Source organism: Zalophus californianus, chromosome 5, assembly GCF_009762305.2.
Source record: "Zalophus californianus isolate mZalCal1 chromosome 5, mZalCal1.pri.v2, whole genome shotgun sequence".
Taxonomy (NCBI): Eukaryota; Metazoa; Chordata; class Mammalia; order Carnivora; family Otariidae; genus Zalophus; species Zalophus californianus.
In genome coordinates this window covers 4,113,400-4,136,355 of record NC_045599.1, presented here as the reverse complement: position 1 = coordinate 4,136,355, position 22,956 = coordinate 4,113,400, and the positions used below count along the sequence as shown (strand labels likewise).

The 22,956-nt window shown below is 43.4% G+C and overlaps 1 protein-coding gene across 3 annotated transcripts; it reads right to left on the bottom strand.

The window, feature by feature from the left end:
• Nucleotides 1–3,066: 3,066 nt before the first annotated feature.
• Nucleotides 3,067–21,925, bottom strand: LOC113928752 (zinc finger protein 354B). Of its 3 annotated transcripts, none has more exons than XM_035727608.1 (5): nucleotides 21,749–21,925; nucleotides 20,601–20,686; nucleotides 16,825–16,951; nucleotides 16,004–16,099; nucleotides 3,067–5,247 (listed from the first exon to the last, which is right to left on the bottom strand). In XM_035727608.1, exons 2-5 carry the CDS (start codon nucleotides 20,631–20,633, stop codon nucleotides 3,668–3,670), a joined length of 1,836 nt encoding a protein of 611 aa, XP_035583501.1. In that variant the 5' UTR covers nucleotides 20,634–20,686; nucleotides 21,749–21,925; the 3' UTR covers nucleotides 3,067–3,667. The 3 variants fall into 3 exon arrangements, with proteins under 3 accessions (XP_035583501.1, XP_035583499.1, XP_035583500.1); XM_035727606.1 differs by lacking the exon at nucleotides 21,749–21,925 and adding an exon at nucleotides 21,345–21,736; XM_035727607.1 differs by lacking the exon at nucleotides 21,749–21,925 and adding an exon at nucleotides 21,363–21,736.
• Between the last annotated feature and the right edge of the window lie 1,031 nt (nucleotides 21,926–22,956).

Genomic DNA, 22,956 nt, shown 5'->3' with positions numbered 1-22,956 from the left:
CCTGGGATCATGACCTGAGCCGAAGGCAGACGCTTAAGGACTGAGCCACCCAGGCGCCCCAAATACTACCATCTGTGATAAAAACTCACAGCACACTAGGAATTCAAGGGAATGTCCTTATTCTGATAACAGATAACCACAAATTAAAGGTAACACATTAAATGGTAAAATACTGAATGTTATTATTTGTATTCAACATTGCACTGGCTTATGCCATATAGTACTATAATGTAAGGAAAGAATTTAAAAGGTATTACAAGTAGAAAAGAAAAAATAAGATAGCCATTTGTGACAGATGATGATATGCAGAAAATCCAAAAGAATACACAAATAAGCTATCGGAAAAAAGTGAATTTATCAAGGTTACTGGATATAAGGTCAATATACAAAAATCAGTTGTATTTCTATGTACTAGTAACAAAGAATTGGAAAATGAAGTTTAAAAAATGCTGTCTACAGTAGTACAGTGAGCACATCGTGTCCTCTCATGATTCCTCATCATTGCACAAACTTTTCCTCTGATGTGAATGCCTTTCCATCTACCTCCACACACCTGTTGAACATTTTTTTCCGGTCTCCAGGCTTATCACTCATAAAGAATTCTTTCTTCCCCTTCCTAAGTCGTTTTTTTGTTTTTTAAAATTTTATTTATTTGAGAGAGAGAGAGTGAGAGCACAAGTGGGGAGGAGAGGGAGAAGCAAGCTCCCCACTGAGCAGGGAGCCTGATGCGGGGCTCGATCCCAGGACCCCGGGATCATGACCTGAGCTGAAGGCAGACGCTTAACCGACCGAGCCATCCAGGCACCCACCCCTTCCTAGGCAGTTTCTAAACTCTAATTCACAAGCAAATTTTTTCTTAAAAAAAAAGTAACACAGGTGCCAGACATATAAAAGCGATAAAAGCAGAGCTTTTGACACAAGAATATAGAATGAACTCAGAGCCATGACTTTCTAAGAACATCTGCAAATCACAGATCAAAACTCATTAACATATTTTAGGCACCCAAAGACCCCAAAATTGCTACTATAATTAACATCTCTAAAAAATGACATCTTTCTCCTGCTTTACAGAAGGTCTGCAGGAGGAAATTTCTTCACCTCCAAATCAAACAGAAACTTAATCTGCATTCCCATCTTTCTGTAGGCTTTTCCCTCCAGCCTAAGATAAGGTTAATTTCTTCACCTGTGCTCTAACTCTAATTCCCTTAGAACATCGCAGAAAATTTGTCTCACCTAATGGTCTCTTCTTTAATTCACCCTCAGCATGTGTATACAGTTGTCCCGTTAACATGGAAATCATTTTCCCCCCTCTAAATACAGCCCTCTTTTCTTCTCTTCCTTTAAGCTTCTTGAAACATGTCTAAAACAGCCCACTAGTTCTCGCCTTCCTAGTAATAATACAACCTAGAATAATCTGGCTTCCATTCACTGTAAATCACTGAAGTTGTCTCCAGTACTCTCCTGGTTACTATTCCAGTTTACTCCTTCTTACTTGATTTGTAACCTAACCGTCTGACATTCATTTCTCCTTAGGCTCAGTGACATCACTCTTCTGGCTGTAGAGCCATTCCTTTTCATCTAGTTCAATTCCTCTTTCACCAACTCCTTATATGTTGTTTTCCTGAGTTTTATCTGTGACTCCTTTGTTTCTCATTCTAATCTGTACTCTGCTGACCAATTTCACGTACCATGGTTTTGACTACCCACTCTATTTTAATTACTCCTAATTCTAGTCTACTGACTCATAATTCCCTTTTGGATCTGAATGATCAACTTAACGTGTGCCAAATCACACTTGTTCACTCCTGTATTTCCTGCTTAGCGAATGGCACCATCATCCATCCAGTTAACCAGGAAGAAGCCTGGGAGTCAACCTATCTTCCTTCTTAACTCACCTCTTCCAATTATTTGATTGTAAAAACCATGCCATATTTTACCACATTAGTATCTGTCACATATTCTTCACTTCCACTGCCCCTGCTTGAGTTTAGAGCCTCATTTACCAATCATTCGAGTTACTGTAACAGCCCATACTTCTAGGCTCCAGCTGCTCAGTTGTCCTCAACCTCCTAAACTCATTCTCCATACATTATTGTCAGAGCAATTTCCCTTATATATCATCTTTCATCAGTTCCATAATTTCAGAATCAATTCAAGTTCCTTAGAATGGCAGTTAAGACCTTTGGTTATCTGGTCTCTGCCTCCTTCTCAAGCTTCAACATCTGTCATTCTCATTACTTAGTAGATATTCTACAAATGCGCCATGCTGTCACCCACCTGTACCTTTACATATGTGGCTCCCTCTCTTTTAAGTATTTATCTCAATCTCTGGAGAATTCCTGTTCTTCCAGTGTTGGCCCTGTCTCTGGGACACTATATCTGGTCAAGCTCCCTTGGTTAGGCTCCATTCCCTTCTTTCTGAATCCTGTGCAAATCTCTACAAGATGTTTTGTAACACAGTATCAATTGTAACATCTCTTTCTCCATGAAAACTTCAACACATGATGATAATTTGCTTAATTACTCTCTATTCCCTTAACCCCATCCTCTCAGTTCCTGACTTCTTGAAGATTAGGACCTGTTTCTTCTGTACAATTTCCAGTGCCCGGGATAGTACCTGGCTCAACCCTAGGATTAAGCAAATATTTACTGAGTGAATCATTTCTAAGGCTTAGAATTATTTCCTTTATTTGCTTTTGCAGTCTGAATTTTTTTTAAAAAAATTTGAAAACCTCAAATAGGGAAAACATGCTTTTATTTCATGAAATGGATTTCTTTTCAAGACTTTGCCACAGTGACATGTTCTTTAAATTATTTCTTAGGATTTCTTTTGCAGCCAACTAAAAGAATATTAATAGCTTTAACCTTGAAGTGACTGCCAAAAAACTGTATTTTTTCTACTTAAATTAACATGCTGTTCGGAACACAGCAAGTACAGTTCAATAATAAATGACTTCAAGGCAACAAAAGTAATTTTGAAACAAAATGAGAAATTGTGCAAAAAAATTTTGGGAGACTGTTAGATGTAGTTTGGAAATAACTAGAATAAAGGAGTAAGAGAACTCATTTTTTTTCTTTCTCTTTTTTTAATGAAAACCATGCACAAAGTTTGACAACAGTTTAGGAAAAGGCAGATTCCAGAGACTGAGGTAGTTTGCAGGGTTTTTTTTTTTTTTAATCTATTATTTGGTCTACATATGCATATATTTTAAGATCAGTTCTGCTTGCTATTAAAATGTTAATATGTTAATGTTAATAAATTCTAATAAATATGCTGCTGGCTTATACAGTTGGTGTCTTTCTAATGAGAAATCCGGCACTCCTACACCCAGATTTTTCTCATGTTTACATATCACATATAGTGTATAATGCTGTATAAAGAGATAGAAAAACCCCACCTTTTATCTTACAAATGGTCAAAATTGTGATTTTGTAATCAAATTACAATTGTGATTTCCTTGTCTTGGGATATTTTAAAAAGTGAATGATATTTAAAAAGTGACTGACAGGTATGAAAGTTTTCCACATATTTATCACATAGACAGAGCTTTTTATCCTTAGAATTTAATATCTGATAAAATTAAAATTGAAAAGTTTTCTCATGTTCATGACATTTGTTAAATCAATCTCATGTATGTATACTCTGCTGAGCTTTGGTTTAAGGCTTTCACACATGCAAATCTACTTTCAAGGAATCCTCTTCAATGTGGATTTTATAATGATTAGTAAGTGATGACCTCTGGCTGAATAGTTTCCCACATGCATTACATTCATAAGGTTTCTCTCCAGTATGAATTCTCTGATGGGCAATAAGTGATGAGCTTTGTCTAAAATTTTTCCCACATGTGTTACATTCAAAGGGTTTTTCTCCTGTATGAATCCTTTGATGCTGAATAAGAGCTGCACTTTGGCCGAAAGATATCCCACATTCCAGACATCGATATGGTTTCTCTCCTGTGTGAATTCTCTGATGATTACTAAGAGATGAGTTACACCTGAATGTTTTCCCACACTCGTTGCATTTATAGGGTCTTTCTCCAGTGTGCATCCTCTGATGTTGAATGAGAGCTGAACTCTGTCGGAAGGCTTTCCCACACACTTTACATTTACATGGTTTCTCTCCAGTATGAATTCTTTCATGAATGATAAGCGTTGAGTGAGAACTTAAGGCTTTGCCACATTCATTACAGTTATACAGTTTCTCACCAGTATGAATTATCCGGTGTCTATTAAGTCTTGAAATAGAAGTAAAACCTTTTCCACATTCGTTACATCGATAGGGCTTTTCTCCGGTGTGAATTCTTTCGTGCTGGATAAGAGACGCACTCTGACTGAAGGCTCTCCCACATTCACTGCACTTGAAAGGTTTCTCTCCCGTGTGAATCCTCTGATGATAACGAAGGGATGAGCTAGACTTAAAGGTGTTGCCACATTCATTACATAAATAGGACTTCTTTCGGAGATGAATTCTCTGACACCCAGGAAGGGATGCGCTGGATGCCTTCCTACCTGGGTTATATCTATGGGGATTTTCTCGAGCATGGATTTTTTGATGTATAAAAAGACCAGACCTTCTGCTGAAGGATTTACCACATTCTTTACATCTATAGGATTTCTCCACAGTGTGGATTCTTAGATGTTTACAAAGGGATGCACTATGACTGAAAGCTTTCCCACATTCTTTACAGATGTAGGGTTTCTCTCCAGTATGAGTTCTTTGATGCTGAATAAGAGCTGAACTTTGGCTGAAAGCTTTCAAACATTCTTTACATTTAAATAATTTCTCTCCAGTGTGGTTTTTCTGATGTTTACGAAGGGAAGAATTGTGAATGAAGGCTTTTTCACATATATTACATTTATACCGCTTCTCTGCTGTTTTGATTTTTGGTTGGTTAAGTGAGTTTGAATTCTGCTTGAAACTATTTCTTTGTATTTCATATTTTGAGGGTGTTTTTTCCCTAGCAACCCTCTGTTGCTTAACAAAGACTGAGTTCAGGCTGAAATTTTGGCCAAAGTCGGTATTTTTATGGCTTCTTTCTACAGTGAGGATTTTTGTATGGGTGATTGAAATTATTTGTAAACTTTCTTTTTTGTCCTTTTGTTTCTTTAATCTGTCTTCATATATGCAGGGTTTTTCTGATATGAAATTCCAGGGTTCATCCCTTTTGAGTCTTTTCCTTCTAAGCCCCTGAAATGATGAATCTTGGGTTTGAGTTGACTTTGTAGTTTTAGGACTGCTCTTACATCCTGGGGGAAAAAAAATCATTAATGATTCACATGATTGGCTGAGACTTAATGTGTAGAAAGAATAAATATTAATGATATTTAAATAACGGCTTGCTTTCTGGCTAATAGATACTAGCAAGAGGAATAAATAGGAAAGTAACATATAAAACAATAATGGATGAGGGCAGAAGGACTAGGGTGACTAAAAGAATAAAGGAAGCTAATTTAAGGAAGGGAAAAGTGTATGAGTGACCAGGAGAATGAATGGGGAGACAGGATTAGGAGGGTATGAATTAAGCACAGTCTGGTATCCAAAGCCTATGACAGACTTATACTTTATTTATACGACATTGTTCTCATTTATGTAATTATTTCTAAGGTTGAATGTCATTCCTCCTTTTTCTACACACCAAACTTCTCTGTAGCCTTCAGACTCAGTTCCAGTGTTAATTGCTCTGTGTACTCTTTCATGAATCCAGCTCCAACAATCCATTCCCCTTATTATACCACTTACTAAGGTATATTATAATGTAGGTACCTAAGGGGAAAAATTATGAGTATATTTAGAGACAATGAGAAAGCCTTCAAAAAAATTCAGCACCACTGATAGTAAAAACATTCAAGAAAATAGGAATTGAGGGATACTTCCTCAATATCCTAAAATACATATAGTTTAGTCCTAAAACCAGTATCCTATTTAATGAAGAAAGACTAGAGGCATATCCACTATGATCAAGAAGAAGGGGCGCCTGGCTGGCTCAGTAGGTAGACCGTGTGACTCTTGATCTTGGGTTTTTGAGTTTGAGCACCACATTGGCGACAGAGATTACTTAAAAATAAAATCTTAAAAAAAAAAAGAACAAGACAGGATGCCCATTATTTTTACTTCTATTCAACATTCTACTAGATGTCTTAATCAATTCAGTTACATAAGAAAAACCAATTAGATGCACAAGGATGAGTAAAGAGGAAATGAGGAAATAAAACTATCTCTATTTGCTAGTGTTATAATACCCTACCTACATAACTCCAGAAAATCAATGATAAAACTTGATCAGTGATGTAGCAGGATATGAAATTAACATGCTAAAGTCAATAACCTTCATTGACACTAGCAAAGAATTGGAGGAATGAATTTACAAGAAACGAAAAAAGTAATATGAGGAAAATTTTAAAACAGTCTTGAATGACATTAAAGTACACTTGGACAATGGAACAACCTCTCCTATTCTTGGATAGAACAACTCAATGTTATAAAAATATAAAGATATTTTAAAGAAAATATGTAAAGATATTTTAAGTCCTGTATAGAGGTCAGGATTTTTTAACCTCAGCTTACATTTGAGGACAGATAATACTTTGCTGTAGGGCTGCCCTGTGTATTACCACCTACCCTTTCCACCACTCGCACCCTTCCTCAAGCTGTGACAATCCAAAATGTTTCAAATATGCATAGATATATATATGCTTAAAGTTTTCATAATAAAATGAAAAATTAAATTTTCCATTTTCTGTCATTCCTTGCAATAAGAGTGAGTAGGTTAATCTTTTTTCCTCTTAAAGATCATATCTAATAAGAGACTTGCAATTTGAAAAGGTTTCTGCACATGAATTTAAACATATCAATATTACAAAGGAGAAGATCTTTAAAAACAACTTTCACTTTAAAAAAATACTTTCTAAGTAGAAATTAGAATACCTACAGAATTATAAAACTTATGTTTAAATAGTAAATACCAAAGTCTTCTGGGTAACTAAAGACAATGTTAGGTGGATAGTAAGCAAACTATCAAAATTACTTCCCCAAATGATAAGAAATAACTTCATAACTGTGAGACTTCTTTTTTTGTTTGTTTGTTTATTGAAATTTTTATTTAAATTCTAGTCAGTTAACATATAGTGTAATATTGGTTTCAGGAGTAGAATTTCATGATTCTTCACTTACATATAACACCCAGTGCTCATCATAACAAGTGCCCACCCATCACCCACTTAGACCATCCCCCACCCAGCTAACTGTGAGACTTCTATCCAAATCTTTATCTTCAACATTACTTGAGAAAGAAGAAGGAAAATGCCAAAAGTTGTAAAATAAATGTGAGTTAAGAGAGGAAAAAGTAGATATATCAAGGAAGATAGCAGAGTAGGAAGCTCCAGGATTCTGTTTCCCCACCTAGACAATTGAACTGGCAGAATCTGGCTGCTCCAATAATTTTGAAACTGTAGAATCTACTTGAAGGCTGGCAGCTTCTAGGGGAAAGCCTGGTTGCTAAATTATAGGTAATTTCAGTCACTAGCAGCCACCCATGCCCCAGGCCCCAGCCCCATGGCAGGCAGCTGTACTGACATTCCTTAGGTGGCTTGCAGGAGCTAGTGTGACAAGAGCCTTGCTGTTCAATTGTGGATCTGGGTTCTGACTGAGGATTATTGCTTGGGGGCATGGACCTGCCATTGTTGCCCCACTGGCTGAAGCAGCTGCCAGGGGATTTAAGGGACAGATCCTGTCTTCCCTCTACCCTCTCACACTCACATTTTGCCTTTTTCCCACATTGGGAAACCACATATTTAAGTACAAGGACATTCAAAAGTAACCACATACATGGGAAATTTAGAAAGTCACCATACATGCCAAGGTTTCGAAAGATAAAGGCTTGGAAAAGACATGAGAAAACCTTTAGTTTATATCTCAGGCCGGTCCGTGGCACAAAGACACCTGACAACAACAAAAAAATCAGTTCTATATAAAAATATATGTATTCATATATACAACTACCATTTTTCCCTGTTATAAAGTGATTTTACTGAATTGACTTGGACATACTGTAGGTCAAATAATATTTTCCAAAGATAACAATTATGGACTTTAAAACACGACATAAAATTAGTAGCTTCAATAGTATTAGTCATATTCCCCATCAACAGCATGATAAAATTATTCAATTATGTAGAAATACAGAACTCTAGGACTAGCTGGAAACCTGGGAATTGCTTAGCATAATATTTTCATTCCATGAGAAAACTAGACTCAAAGATTAAGCGATTTACCCAAACTGAAATACCTAATAGTAATAAAGCTGGAAATCAAACCAATTTTTTCCTAAAACTAAAATTTGATAAATATTTCAACTGATTCTCTATCAGCTAAAAGTTGAGGCTGTTCTCTAATGCTCCTTGCTACTGTGACATGAAAGTGTTCAGACACTACAATAAGTCATAGTCAGGAGATTCAGGCCTGGAAGAGGCTTTATCAAGTAATTAAGCTAGCCTTCTCCTTGTGAAAAGGAGGAAATATATGAGAAGGAAATCACTCTGGGGAAGGGGGAGAATCTAATTCCCAGACTTAGGACATTATAAAACTCAAATGTCTAGTTTGCAACAAAAAAATCACAAGGCACTTAAAAAAAAAGATATAACTCATTCAAAGTGACAAAATAAATAGACAAAAACATCTATGAGGAAGAGAAGATGGTGGGCATACTACACAAAAACATTTAAACAGCACTTTTCAAGATGCTCAGGACAGCTAAATAAAGATATGGGTAAAGGTCATGAAAATGATTTTAAAAATGAAAATATCAATAAGAGATAGAAAATACAGAAAGAAACCAAAATGAAATTCTGGAGTTGAAAACTGCGGTAACTGAAAATTTCACTAGAGAGATTAAAAAATCAAATTTCAGCAAGCAGAAGAATCAGTGTACTTGAAGACAGGCCACTAAAATTACTGAGTCTGAGGAAGAGCAACAACAAAAAATACTAAAGAAAGTGAACAGAGCCTAAGACCTGTGGGACACCAAGTGAACCAAAATAGCATTGTGGAAATCCTGAAAGGGAAAAGGAAAAGGGGCAGAGATTATTTGAAGACAATGGCTGAAAACTTCCCAAATTTGATGTGAGATATGAATCTACAAATTTATGAAGTGTAATGAACTCCAAAAAGGATAAAGTCAAAGAGACCAAGACTGAGACACATTATCACCAAACTGTCAAAACCCAAAGCCAAAATGAGAATATTGAAAGCAGCAAGAGAGAAACAAGACTCATAACATATAAGGGTCTTCAATAAGATTATCAGATGTCTCATCAGAGACTTTGGAGGCCAGAAAGTATCGAGCTGATATAGTCAAAGTCCTAAAAGAAAAAAAAACTCTAAAAAGAGAATTCTCTATTTGGTAAAGCATCCCTCAAAAATTATAAAGAAATTAAGACATTAAGACATTCCCATGCTGAGGGGGTTTATGACTATTAGACCTGCCTTGAAAGAATTACTAAAGAGAGTCCTTCAAGTTGAAATGAAAGGACGCAAGGCAAAGTGATACAAAATAAAGATCTCTGGTAAGAGTAAATGCATGGTCAATATAAAAACCAGTATTATTGTAAGTTTGGCTTTTAACTCCACTTTTTATTTTCCACATGATTTAAAAGACAAATGCAAATAAGGCACACAATGTATAATGATGCAATTTATGACAACTGAAAAGGGATGAGGATGGAGGTATACAGAAGCAGAGATTTTGTACATTATTGTACTTAAGGTAGTATAAATTCAAATGAGAGTGTTATTAGTTTAAGATGTTAAACATAATCCCAATGGTAACCAAAAAGAAAATTCGGTTAAGCATCTGCCTTCGACTCAGGTCATGATCCCAGAGTCCTGGGATCGAGTCCCGCATCGGGCTCCCTGCTCTGTGGGGAGCCTGCTTCTCCCTCTCCTCCCCACTTGTGCTCTATCTCTCACTATCTCTGTCTCTCTCTCTCTCAAATAAATAAAATCTAAAAAAAAAAAATTAAAAAAGAAAGAAAATTCTTATTATATATATATATATAAAAGAAAATGGGAGGGGAATTAAAATGTTTCACTACAAAAAATGAACTAAACACAAAAGGTGATGGTAATGCAGGAAATCAGAGATAAAAAGATATAAGGTATATAGAAACACATAGCAAAATGGCAGAGTAAGTCCCTCATATCAGTAGTTACCTCAAATATAAAAACATTAGCCTAATTCTCAGTCAAAATACAGGTATGGGCAGAATAGGGGAAAACCCATAATCTAACTATATGCTGTCTATAAAAGACTCACTTCTTTTCTTTTTTTTCTTTTTATTGAAGTATAACTAACATACAGTGTATGTTAGTTTCAGGTATAGAATATAATGATTCAACAGTTCTGTACATCACTCAGTGCTCATAAAATAGGTATACCCCTGATCCTCTCTATTTCACCCCTCTCCCCACCCACCTCAACCACCAGTTTATTCTCTGTATTTGAGTCTGTTTTTCGTTTGAATAAGAGATTCACTTTAGATCCAAAGACACAAATAGGTTGAAAGTGAGAAGATGGAAAGATAACTTCACACAAATAGAAGTACCAAAAGAGAGTTGGAGTGGCTATACTAGTATCAGACAAAATAAACTTTAGAAAACAAGTTATAAGAGACAAAGAAGGATGATGTATATTCATAAAAGTTTCAATTCAGCAAGAAGACATTACAATTATAAACATTTACGTACCTAGTAACACATCCTCAAAACACATGAAGCAAAATTAACAAAACTGAAGGGAGAAATAGTTCTACAGTAATAGTTGGAGACTTCAGTATCCTACATTCAATAAGGAATAGAACAACCAGACAAAAAGAAGAAATAAAGGACTTGAACAACACAATAAACCAACTAGATCTAACGGATACATACAGAACGTGCTATCCATCAAAAACAGAGACAAACCAATGAACAGACTTAACAGTAGAGAGCACACTGACGGTTACCAGGTGGGAGGTGGGTGGGGGGATGGGTGAAAACAGTTGATGGGAATTAAAGAGTACACTTACCATGATGAGCACTGAGTAATGCACAGAACTGTTGAATCATTAAATTGTACAGCTGAAACTAATATAACACTATATGAACTATACAGGGAAGGAAGGAAGGAGGGAGGGAGGGAGGGAAGGAAGGAGGGAAGGAAGGAAGGAAGGAAGGAAGGAAAGAGATAAATGGGCGAAAGGACTTGAATAGACATTTCCCTGTAGGAGATATACCAGTGGCCAATAAGCACATGAAAAGACACTCAACATCACTAATCAGTAAGGAAATACAAATGAAAACCACCAGATACCACTTTAAACCCATTAGTATGGCTGTGGGTAACAAAAACAAAAGAAACCAGAAAATAACAAATACTGACAAGGATGTGGAGACACTGGAACCCTTATCCACTGCTGGTGGGAATGTAAACTTATTGTTTACATGTGGCCACGATGGAAAATAATATAGCAGTTCCTCAAAAAGTTGAGTAGAGAATTACCAAGTGATCCAGCAATTCCACTCTGATGCACCCAAAAGAACCGAAAGCAAGGACTCAGAGATATTTGTATACCCATGTTCAGAGTAGCATTTTTCACAAGGGCCAAAAGGTAGAAAATCATCCAAATTTCCAGGGACGGATGGATAAACAAAATGTGGTGCAACATATAATGGAATAATGGAATATTATTCAACCTGAAAACAGTGGAATTCTGACAGATCTACAACATGGATGAACCTTGAAGATATTATGCGGAGTGAAATAAGCCAGACCCAAAATGACAAGTGTTATACTGATTCTGTGAGGTTCCTAGAAGAGTCAAACACATCGAGACAAAGAAGAGAATAGTGATTACCAGGGGCCTGGGGGAGAGGTGGATGCGGAATTGGGTGTTTTGTGGGGACAGTTTCAGGAAGGGATTATGAAGAACTTCTGCACCCAGATGGCGGGGACGGTTGCACAACACTAGGAATGAACTTAACGCCACCAAACTGTACGCTTAAAAACAGTCAAAATGGTTAAATTTTACATGATTTGTATTTTACCATAATGAAAAGTGATTAGAGGACAATAAAAAGTTTTGTCAATGCTGTGGATAAACTGGAACCTCCATACATACTTAGCTGGTGGGAAGGGACAAGTGCAGCTGTTCCAACAAGGAGTGTGGCGGGACCTCAAAAGGGAAAGAGGGCTCTGTACCTTCTTCTCAAAGCATTTCTTTGAGAAAATTTGTATGTGTAAATCCTTCCTCTATGCTTTTGATATGAAAGGTATATAAACCTCGTAAAGCCTCTGGGAACATTATAACCCAAGGATGTTTTTGTTTGTTAAGTAGGCTCTGCCCAGTGTGGAGCCCGATGTCCAGACCTAGGCTGAGATCAAGTCAGATGCTTAACTGTTTAACCAACTCATCTACCCAGGACCCCACCAAGGATGTTTTTTTTTAAGGCCCTAGGGGCCATCTCTTTGCTGCCATGAAGAAGGAAGCGCCGGGAGAGGTTTTATGAAGGTGAGGGAGATGACCTGATTTACCTTTTAATAGAGCGTTCTGGCAGCTACGGGAACAGAGGCTGGTGGCAGGAGGGAGGTGTAAGGCCAGCAGGAATATTGTTGGGGGCAGGGGACAAAGACAAGACTGACTAAACATACTAGAGACGCCTACTGAGTACCCGGGCTCTGCTTTCACGTCCTAAGAGATTCATTCTTTAAAACCACCAGCTGCTGGGTCACTGGGCTGCTAAGGGCAGCACCTTTGTGCCAGTTAGAAAAAGGCGCCTCACCCTCTGTGCGGGAGCAGCCCCCAGGTGACCCCTCAGCTGACCAACGTGGCACGGGTTCAGTCCCCCCGCCAGGCTTCTTGCAATGAGATGACAAAGGACGAGAAAATGACGGGAAAGAAAAACACATTTTTATTGGAGGCTAAGTGTTTACCCAGATCATCCCCGCATTTTTAAATTTTAGATTTCAGGAATATTTCCATATTTGGGCATAAAGCTAACTCATGATGTACAAGCTGGTTTAATCAGCTCATTACAACTTTTCCGGAAAAGCACCACCTTAATTGTGCTCATTTCTTAAGCAAGAGACTCAGAGGAGATGCACCCTCTTCATGCCATCTCCTTCCATCTCTCGCTTTAAACATACGTACCCGGGAATGACCGTTTGTTTTTCTTTGCTTTGTTTTTCCTATTTGTGAACAGTTTTGACATAAAAATAATTAAAACAAAACAAAACAAAAACGAAAGGACTTTCAGAGGCCACTAGAGGTGCCAGGAATCCACCCTGGGAGCACAGGCTTTTCCGTCACTGGCTGTGTAAGGGACAGGTTTCGGTTCTGGTCTAGAGTTAACAACCTGAGGTACTTCCAGAACACCCTGGTCCTTCACCCGTGCTCACAGGGAAGCGAGCTGCCTTCGGGAGGGAAGCCGTTCTGAGGCCACGTTAGTCCAGGCAGATGGAGACTCGCCAGGGGTGCGGGACAGACAAGCACACGCCGCTGGCACTCCCGGGGCACCCCGTGTGATTGCCATCGCTGAGGAAGGAGAGGAGGTGCCTCCTGTCCAGAGACACACGCACATGCTGTCCTTCCTTCACACACAACCCCCCCGCCCCCGCCCATGGGCCGCCCTCAGGGACGTCTCCCGGAACCCGAGGAGGAGGCTGTCGGAGGACCCCAGCCCCACTCCCCCGTGGCCCACAGCTCTGGACCCCAGTCACACTTCCTGCTCCCCTTAACCCACCCAAGACTCGCTTCACTTGGAGAGATGCATTCATGGATGAGAGGCTCCCGAGGCATGGGGAAAGGGGAAGATCCTTCCTTCTCTTCCTCTGATCTTTCATGCCAGACTCAGCCCCCAGCCACCAGCGGGACGGAAGCCCCTGCCGACCCTCGGCTGGTTCCCTGATGCCCGCCTGCTCTGGGCACTTTGTGGCGGCCTCTTCCAGCTTCCCAGATTTCGTGTCTTTCTCCCAAACCAGAGCTAAAGACAGACACACAGACAAGGGTGGTTCCCACAGCAGAAACCTCAACATCTGGTGAGAAGGCTCCCTTGGCCTGGGGGCTTGGGGAAGGAGACCGCCGGCCTGCAGCTCCTCTGCGGGCCCATGGGATGAAGGGTCATCACTGACGCATCAGGACCCGACGAGAGCTGGGACGAGCCTCCATGTCCACGCCAACAGGCCCCCCAAGGCCTACAGGCTGCTCTCACACCTGGGGCCATGATAGGCTACTTCCAAGTCCCCAGGTGCCCTGCCTGGCTCTCAGACAGACCAAATCCTGTGTCTGGGCTGCTCCGGTTCAGTGGGGTCTGGTCCCTGCTGCTCTCTCCTGGCTCCTGGCAGCACATGCTGGCTTCCCCTCTCTGGACTCACACGGCCCATTCCTGTGGCTGGACTCGGGCTCCACATCCTCGGATCCTGCTCTCCTCAGGGAAGCCTCTGCCCACACGGCCCCTCACACACTCTGCATCTTTCCTATGGGGTCATTCCCCACCCCGTGTGTGCTCAGTGCACAATCACCTGTCTCCCCACTCGACTGTGACCTTCAGTCAGAAGCACCTGTGTCTTTCTGTCCAATGTCGCATCGCCAGTACCCAGCATGGAGCTCACGCACCATCCATCACAGGACAGGAAAACGGGGTGGGGGTTTGAACCCGGATCCTCCCCCTTTCATCAGCTCTCCGTCCCCAACTTCGCTGTCAGCCGCCTCTCCCGTTTCTCTCCTCTGATGACTTCTCAGGCTCAGCCAGAGTCTTCTTTCCTAACCCACCTCATAAATGGTGAGGTTTCCTGGCATTCTGTCCTCTGCTCTGTGTCCTCGCCTGGTCAGCTCGAGGCGTCAGATGCCACCACTGCACCGACGGCTCCCTGACCTCCCTTCCGAGTTCCCACAGACCTCATACAACCGTCCACCAGCATCTCTCCCCAAACATTCCACTCACATCTCCAGTGAGACCCATCCCACGGAGAACTCGGCCTTCACCCTTCACGAAGGGGCCTCTCTTCTTCCCTCCTGGACCCCACTGCCCGTGCCTTTGTCCAGACCCTGGAAACGTCTCACCTACCTTATTGCACGTGTCTCCGGGAAGGTTCCACATCGGGTTTTCCCTCACTTTAAATCTATCCCCACAATGCTCCCAAAGTGACCATGCGTATTCAACTCAAATTACACAAGGACTTCATGAATCTATTCTCCATGAAGTGCTAAGATTACATGTAACTAAAGCCCTCTTTCACCCCGCCCCTTCGCGATGCCATTCCCAGTGGAGGTCCTGGCACCAGCTCAGGTGTGTCCCCTGGCCTTTCCACCTGCACTTCCACACACATCACACACACACAGCCACGTCCGTTCCCTTCAGCAGCAACAGTGACACATCAGCACGATGCCCCCCCCGCCCACCCCAGCTGCCCTCGTTTCTGACGGTGGCGCTCGGTGCCGGAGAGGGGACTCGCCCAGCTTCTCCCGCCACGCCTTTATCAGAGGACCTTTCCATTGTTTCACAGTTAAGGCAACTTTCCTAAAATACCAAGAACTCCAGTATCTGCTGAAACTCCTTTATTTCCATGGGACGGTCCCATGTCTGGGTCTTGTCAAAGCCCGTTGTACCGCGGCCCGGCTAGCTTTCTGGCACCGTTTCCTTCCTCGGCTCCTTCTCTCACATACCCTGAGCCTCGGTCAGAATGATTCCCTGCCATTCCTTAAGTACGCTGTTTGCTGACCGAATCCCCGATGTGCAGCCCTCCTCTGAAAACAGGAACGAGTAAGAGCTCCTGAGAGATTCATTGGGAAGTGACTACCAGAGACTAAGAGGAAGCTTGCCTCTGGGGCCCGAGCGTCCCCTCTCCACCACTTCTCGAGGACAGAGGCCCAGGGGAAACTTTCCCGAACCACATCTCCAAGCCGCACCGTCCACTTACCACCCAGACTGCTGCCCGAGCCCATTCCCGGCCCCTCGGTCCCACCCACTCACCTAGAGAGGGGCCTCCAGGACTTTCTTTCTCTACCCTCCAGGGATCTTCTCCTTGCTGCAACAGGGAGATCACTTTTGGTTTGGAAAACAGGAGTCCTGCTCAGAGACAAAAAGAAAAGACTTGGTTTTGTTTTGACTCAAAGAGGCATCACGGATCTGAGTGGAAAACCCAGGGGACGGCACAATGAGCTTCGGTGGGGTGCTCGAGCCGTGCCCCCGCGATGTGAGGGCCTTTGTGAGGGGAAAAGCAAGGGACCTGTAGGGCGTGGCTACACAATTGGTTGTTGTAGGTTACAGAAATATGATAAACATGCAGCTTTGATTACTAGAGTATCCATGGCTTTCTACAGGAGAGGGAATACGTTAATGTAAAGACTAAATATTTGTAAAGGGGTACCCATCCGGAGAGACTGTGTACCAAGTGCCCTGTTTAACATGAGAAAGCGCTCTCTGACTCCCTTTCAAAGGTGGATTATACAACTTCGTCAGGCAGGAAGGGAGAATTGGGAAAGGCTGGTGGCAGGTTAATGAAGACGGCTGAGGGATGCTCTCTGCTGTGAGCTGAGCAAAGTCAGCAGGAAAATGTTGCCTGAACTATGAGGGAATTTCTAACATGCAAGTATGTTAACTGTCCCATGCATGGGACAAATCCATGCCTATAGGGGGAAAGAAGTTTTAAACACTTATTTATTTACAATGTGTACAATCCTAAGGCAAAATTCAGCTAAAAGTTCCTGATGACCCACGGCTTTTATGCAGGGAAGCAGGTGCTGACTTATGCTAATGTCTGACTTTTTCATCTACAGGGAAAATTCCCTTACCCAGTGAGACCAGGTTGCTGTAGTTCTCCAGCATCACTTCCTGGTACACGTTTCTCTGAGAAGGACCCAGCTCCCTCCACTCATCCCTCGTGAAAAGCACAGCCACGTCCTGGAAGGTCACCGACACCTGTAACGACAAGCCATCCCAGCTCACCCAGGACCTCCCACCACACAGAACGAAGGTAGCAGGGGGAGTACATGGGCTGCCGTGAAAGGCTTCTGACGTCATTCTGGTTTCTGAAGATTTCAGGTCATTTGTTTAATGAACCATTGGCCAGTGACAAATACATACTGAGCAGCGTGAAGTATTCACCAGGCCCTGTTTTAACTATTATAAGGAGATGTGGGGAGGAAGTAAGACCATTGGAGTGTTAACTAGAATAATCTTGCTGATGGTGATTTGATAATACATATTAAAAGCTTTAAAAGATGTTTATTCTTTAACTCACCAATTATATTTCTATTATAATGAACAGTACACAAAAATGCACACAGAGCATTTATCATGGTTTTAGTAATAGCAAAAAATTAGAAACAAGCTAAGTCATCACGGATGATGAAGGGTAGGGTCACTAATGGAAGGTATTATCTGAGTGCTCACTGACGCTGGAGGACAGAAATAATGGAAACTGAAATCTCTCTCTTCTACTGAATGCTTTACACAGACCAAGTACAATCCTTAGAACTTTCTATTAATCTTTAATATAATCTTTATTTAAAAATCACGACAACTCTAAAAGAAAATATCATCAGTGTCCTCATTTTACATGAGAGAAAACAGCCATGGAGAGGATAAATTTGCCTAAAGTCCCATAGCTAGTCAGTGGTAGAACTGGGATTCCAATCCAGGTACATGACCAAGGCTCCGTTCTTAACCATTCTGCAAAAATGCCTCTCACAACCTACCACATACAGCTATTAAATAAATGAGATAACCCATACAGTATAATTAATACCATGTCTGGGTCATATCAAAGCTTCAGATGTTGGCTATTATCATATTCAATATAAAATACTTTGCAACCAACACAACTGATGGTTAGGTCAATGTTTGTTAAAAAGACACCCAAGATAATGTTAAATACAAAAAGCAGGTTATACATGAGTGTGTAGTTTGTACTCAATTCTGATAAAAAATTACATATATATGTATATGGCTAAGGGATACACGACAAATGATTGACAGTGATTATCTCCAGATGGTGGGGTTAAGGGTGATTCTACTTTCTTTTGAATATATGAAAAAAAATATACAGTTGACCCTTGCACAAGGAGGGGGTTAGGGGCACTGACCTCGCACACAGTCGAAAATCCACATACAACTTTTGACTCCCCAAAAACATAACTACTAATAGCCTACTGTTGACTGGAAGCCTTCCCAATAATATAAACAGTCGATTAACACATATTTTGCACGTTATATGTATTATATACTATATTCTTACACTAAAGTAAGCTAGAGAAAAGAAAATGTTATTAAGAAAATCATAAGGGGGCACCTTGGTGGCTCAGTCGGTTAAGCGTCTGACTCTTGATTTCCGCTCTGATCATGATCTCAGGGTCATGAGATCAAGCCCCACATCATGCCCTGCACTCAGCACAGAATCTCCTGGAGATTCATTTTCATTCTCTCTCTGTCCCGCCTTATCTACTTGCACTGTCTCTCAAAAAATAAACCAAAAAAAAAAAAACAAAAAAAACAAAACTGTAAGAGAAATACATTTATAGTACTGTACTGTATTGATTGAAAAAAATCCACGTGTAAGGGGACCTACCCAGTTCAAACCTGTGTTGCTCAAGGGTCAACTCTACACACAAATACACACACATACATATATACATCTATGCATATATATGTACATATTTTATACTCTAAAATTTGTACCATGATTATACAATATCTTTATGGTAAGAAAACTAAATTATTTACATATTGGGGAGGAATATAAGAAATAATTTTTGCTCTCAAAGAATTTACAATCCAGCTGGCAGAGAAGATAAACACACAAAATAATTGGATCAATGAAAGAAAAATGTGTAGCTGGACAGGGCCATACACCATCTCCCGGCTCAATCCTCACTTCAGAGATGAGGATGAGACTGTCCAGAGCAGTCAAGACCCTGGGTCACATACTTTATCAGTGGCAGAGGCAGGACAATAATTAAAGTTTTCTGTTAACCCAGCACTCGGTATATTCTCTCTCTGGTCTTAAACGCCTGTCACTGAGCTTTACACACAAGCCCATACAGTACGGACATATGGGAGCAGGTGAGGTTAGGGAGAATGCCACACGCATTAGCTCCTCTGCAGGGATGGAGAAGATTCTGGGCACGAGAGCAGTCTGGCTCTGTGGGAATGGAAGAGGAAAGCTTTAGAAAAAAGCAGCCCAGATATGCACTGGCCGACCCCAGCCCGAAGATCAACCACCACGGTGTTTCATGGGCCCAAAGACAACATCACAGCAGAGAAGAGCTCTGGGAACATGGGGGCTGCGGCTGCCCCGGGTTCTGAAAGAGGCACCAGGGGAATGGCTGCGCAGTGACGAGCCTGGACCCAGAAGCCAGACACACTGGGGTTGGAATTCAGGTTACTGGACGTCTCTGAGCCTCAGTTTGCTCATGTGTAACACGGGGATGATCACTGCTGCGCTGGCGTGAGAGAGAGAACAAAGGCCAAGCCCTCAGGCCGACCCCCAGCAGCATTAACTGTTACTGTCAGATGAAGACGAGCAATGAAAGGACAAGTCCTAGCAGCACGGTACAGCCATTCCCATCTGTCGGCATGAGTGGTATTATTACTACAGTAACGTCATCTGGCTCCCACAACCACCCCATGTTGGGCATCTGCTAGTGCCCAGCCCTGAGCTAAACACTTTCCATGCGCTAACTCACCTGACCCTTTCACCTACCCCATGAGGTTAGCATGCCTGTTATTCCCATTGTCCAGGTGAGGAAACGGGTGTAGAGAGATGGAGCCATTCGTCCAAGGCCCACACACAACCGAGGAGATGGGTTCAAGCCCGGCAGTCTGGCTTCAAGCCCCGCTTCTGACCCACTGGAGACCCTGCCTCTCCACTCCTGATATCCCACAAAACCCTCCCTGCTCCTTCCTGGGGAGTCTTCTCTCTGCCCTTGCAGTCCAGAGATCTCTCCAACTGTGTCCCCTCCAACACGGCTACTCCTTGTTCATGCACTGGCTCACCTGGACCATTTCCAACAACAGAAGGATGAAAATGGCAGGTCAAGAACAGTTTTCAAGGGAGTACAGAAACAAGGCACATGATCCACAAAGTAAAGAGGGAGAAAAACCTAACAATGGTGGCTTGGAGAAGTCTAGGGAAGGTATCCTAAGGAAAAGCCAAGGGTGGGGAGGGAGACCAGGGCGAGCCAAGGAAGCAGGGACAGAAAGGAACTGCCAAGTGTGCGTGTTTCTTTGTTCCGTCCCCATGTGGCATCTTACCACAAGTTAGTAATCATACACTGAACTGAGATTCATGAATAAAAAGAAGCGTCTGTCAGAAAAAGAAAAGAGAAACACTAGACATGGATTGGCAGGGAGGAGGCAAACATTGCCTACAGAATCCACCCTCCACCTGGGTGGATCAACTCTTCAAGGAGAAAAGGGCTAGGGCTCCAAATCCTGGAGAAAATTGTATTGAGTAGAGAACTTCAGTTTAAGGGTGGGTAAGTAAGCGAGTAAGTAAATCAACCAACCAACCAATCGATCGATCTATCTCTCTGTCTATCTGTAAGACCTGAGATGGCAATGAGCTCACTTGAGACCTTGCTTCCCTGGGTCCAATAGCCATATCTTCTTTCTGGGCTCTTCTGCGAGGATGGGTGGAGTCTCCAGAAGGCAGATCTGAAAGAGGAAGAAGGGAGCCAGGAGGGAGAAGCCCCTTGTGCTTTCCACCCCTGAGAATCACCAGCTCTGAAATCCTTACACCGCCTGAGAATGAGGCCACGAGCCCTGGGAGAGGGAAGTCAGAAGGAGCTGGGGCTAGACAGGCCCAGAGACAAGGGCCAGCCCCCAAGGGTCCGGGACCCCACTCTTCGCCGTGCGGCTCAGAGAAAAAGGACAGACTCCAGCTGCAGTAGTAGCAGCAATAACTCACTGAACCTCCCCCCGGGCCAGGCACCGCCCACATCGTTCGGTCCCGCCGCCCAGCTGCCATTGTCCACGCCAGTGTTACGGATCGGGAAACTGAGCGCAGAGCCGGAGCCACTTGGCCCGGTGCACCGGGATCCGTACCGCGCGCCTCCAGAGCCCCTGCTCTAACCTCACTGCCCGCAGGGGACAACTTTTCTCCACCCCACGCTGCCCGCCCCCCCCCCCCCGAAACCTCCTCCCTCCTGTCAAGGAATCTCCTTCCAGGTTTCTAGAGAAAAGTGCTTCGGAAAGGGATGACAGCAGCTTTCCTATGGCGGCCAGAGGGCTGCCGTCTAGAGAAGCAGGCACAGAAGCCGAAAACCTGGGTTCCAGTCCAGGTTCTGCCGTGCGGGGGAAGCCGGCAACTCACTTCTGGCAGAAAACACACCTCTGCGCCTGCAGCCCGGGAGGGCAGCGGCGCCGGGGAGGGGCGGAAACAGTTCCTCACGTTCACTGACAGCCGGTAGCACATCCACACGCCCGCAGGGCCCGGCAGGTAGCGCGCTGGGCACGGGTCCGGAGGGAGCAGGAGGGTGACCGGGGCCTGGGCCAGTGGGGACAAGTGCCCGACCTGCCGCGGTCAGGGGCGCGTCCGCGGGATGGCCGGTGCGGGGCAGGCGGGCACATCGGGGGTGCCGGCCCTCGGCCCCCCGCCCGCGCCCACAAAGGCCCCGCTCGCGCCTCTCGGGCCTGTGCCCCGCGCCCCGGCGCCGCATCCTCCCGAGGCCCCGGTCCTCCCTCCGTCCCGCATTCCGCCGACCCTCCGCCGCTCACCTCGCCCAGGCCCCGGGGTTCCAGGGGCTGCGCCTTCCCGGCCGTGCTCCGCAGGCGGAGGCTCCGGCACTGCCCCGGCGGACTGCCTTCTGGGGTCGGGACCCCTCCCCGGGCGATGCCTGGGCTGAACTGAGGCCCGGAGCCGCTGGCTGCAAAAGCCGGCTGTCTGTCTAGAGAGGCGGGGCGGGGGGGCGAGTTAGGGACGGCCGCTAATGCTCCTGGGGAATGTAGTCCACGCGAGGACCTAAGCATTCTGGGAAGTGTAGTTCTCCGCTCTCGTCGGCGAGGCGGGGCCGGGCGAGCCTGTCGCGTGCCCAGCTCCCGCTTCCGGGCTCGTGGTCACACCCCTTCGGCTGCGAGGACTATGGCTTCTGACTCCCGGTGAAGGAAACGGAGGTTTGCCGAGGGCTTGTAGGTGTGCATCTGCATAAATGATAGTAAGGCAAGTAGACAACCGCCGAGAGCAAACCTATTTTCCCTTTTATTCAGCCGGAGTGTTTCGAGCACCTTCTTGTGGCAAGCGTTGCCATAAGTGGTTGGAAATCAGTCCGTGAACAAAACAAAGATCATTGCTTTCGAGAACTTTTTGGGGGAGTTGGTAGGGAGCAGACAGTAAGCCATAAACATAATTCTATAACATTTTAGAAGATAAGCGTTGTAGGGAAAAACGAAAGGAAAGCAGGGTGGTGGGATCTGGGCGAGTTCCGAAGTGTGAGTGGGGTCCCCCTGGCAGCCCTCGCTGAGCAGCGGTGGGAGGGAAGGGACCTTCCAGGTGCGGAAGAAGCCAGTGGTTATCTTTTCTTCTTCCTACTGGGAACATGTCCCATTGAGAAGGTTTTATAAATAGAAAAAACAGTAAAAGAAAAATGCACCCGATGCCACCGCACAGAAGTGGTTAACGTTTTGGTGAACATCTTTCAACAGCCCTTTGAACTCCCTATTAATCTGTCCACCGCTGCCAGCCTCCTTTTAACGAAATGGAATCTTGCGGATAGCAGTTGTAACTTAGTTTGGTTTTTTTCCCCACTTAAGTCATGATCCTGGAGTCTCGGGATCGAGTCCCGCATCGGGCTCCCTGCTCAGCAAGGAGTCTGCTTCTCCCTCTGACCCTCATGCTCTCTCTATATCTCATTCTCTCTCTCAAATAAATAAATAAAATCTTTAAAAAAAAAAGAATGTACCTTGAGCATTTGAATTTGCCTCAATAA

Excerpts from the sequence above, each read along its gene's own strand:
- LOC113928752 (XM_035727606.1), bottom strand. The coding sequence starts at position 21,690 with ATGCGGCGCCGGGGCGCGGGGCACAGGCCCGAGAGGCGCGAGCGGGGC. Across the intron at positions 20,687-21,344 it reads AGGTGTGTTTTCTGCCAGAA|ATCTGCCTTCTGGAGACTCC; the intron begins GTGAGTTGCCGG and ends TTCCTCTTTCAG. Across the intron at positions 16,100-16,824 it reads CAGCAACCTGGTCTCACTGG|GACTCCTGTTTTCCAAACCA; the intron begins GTAAGGGAATTT and ends GTCTCTGAGCAG.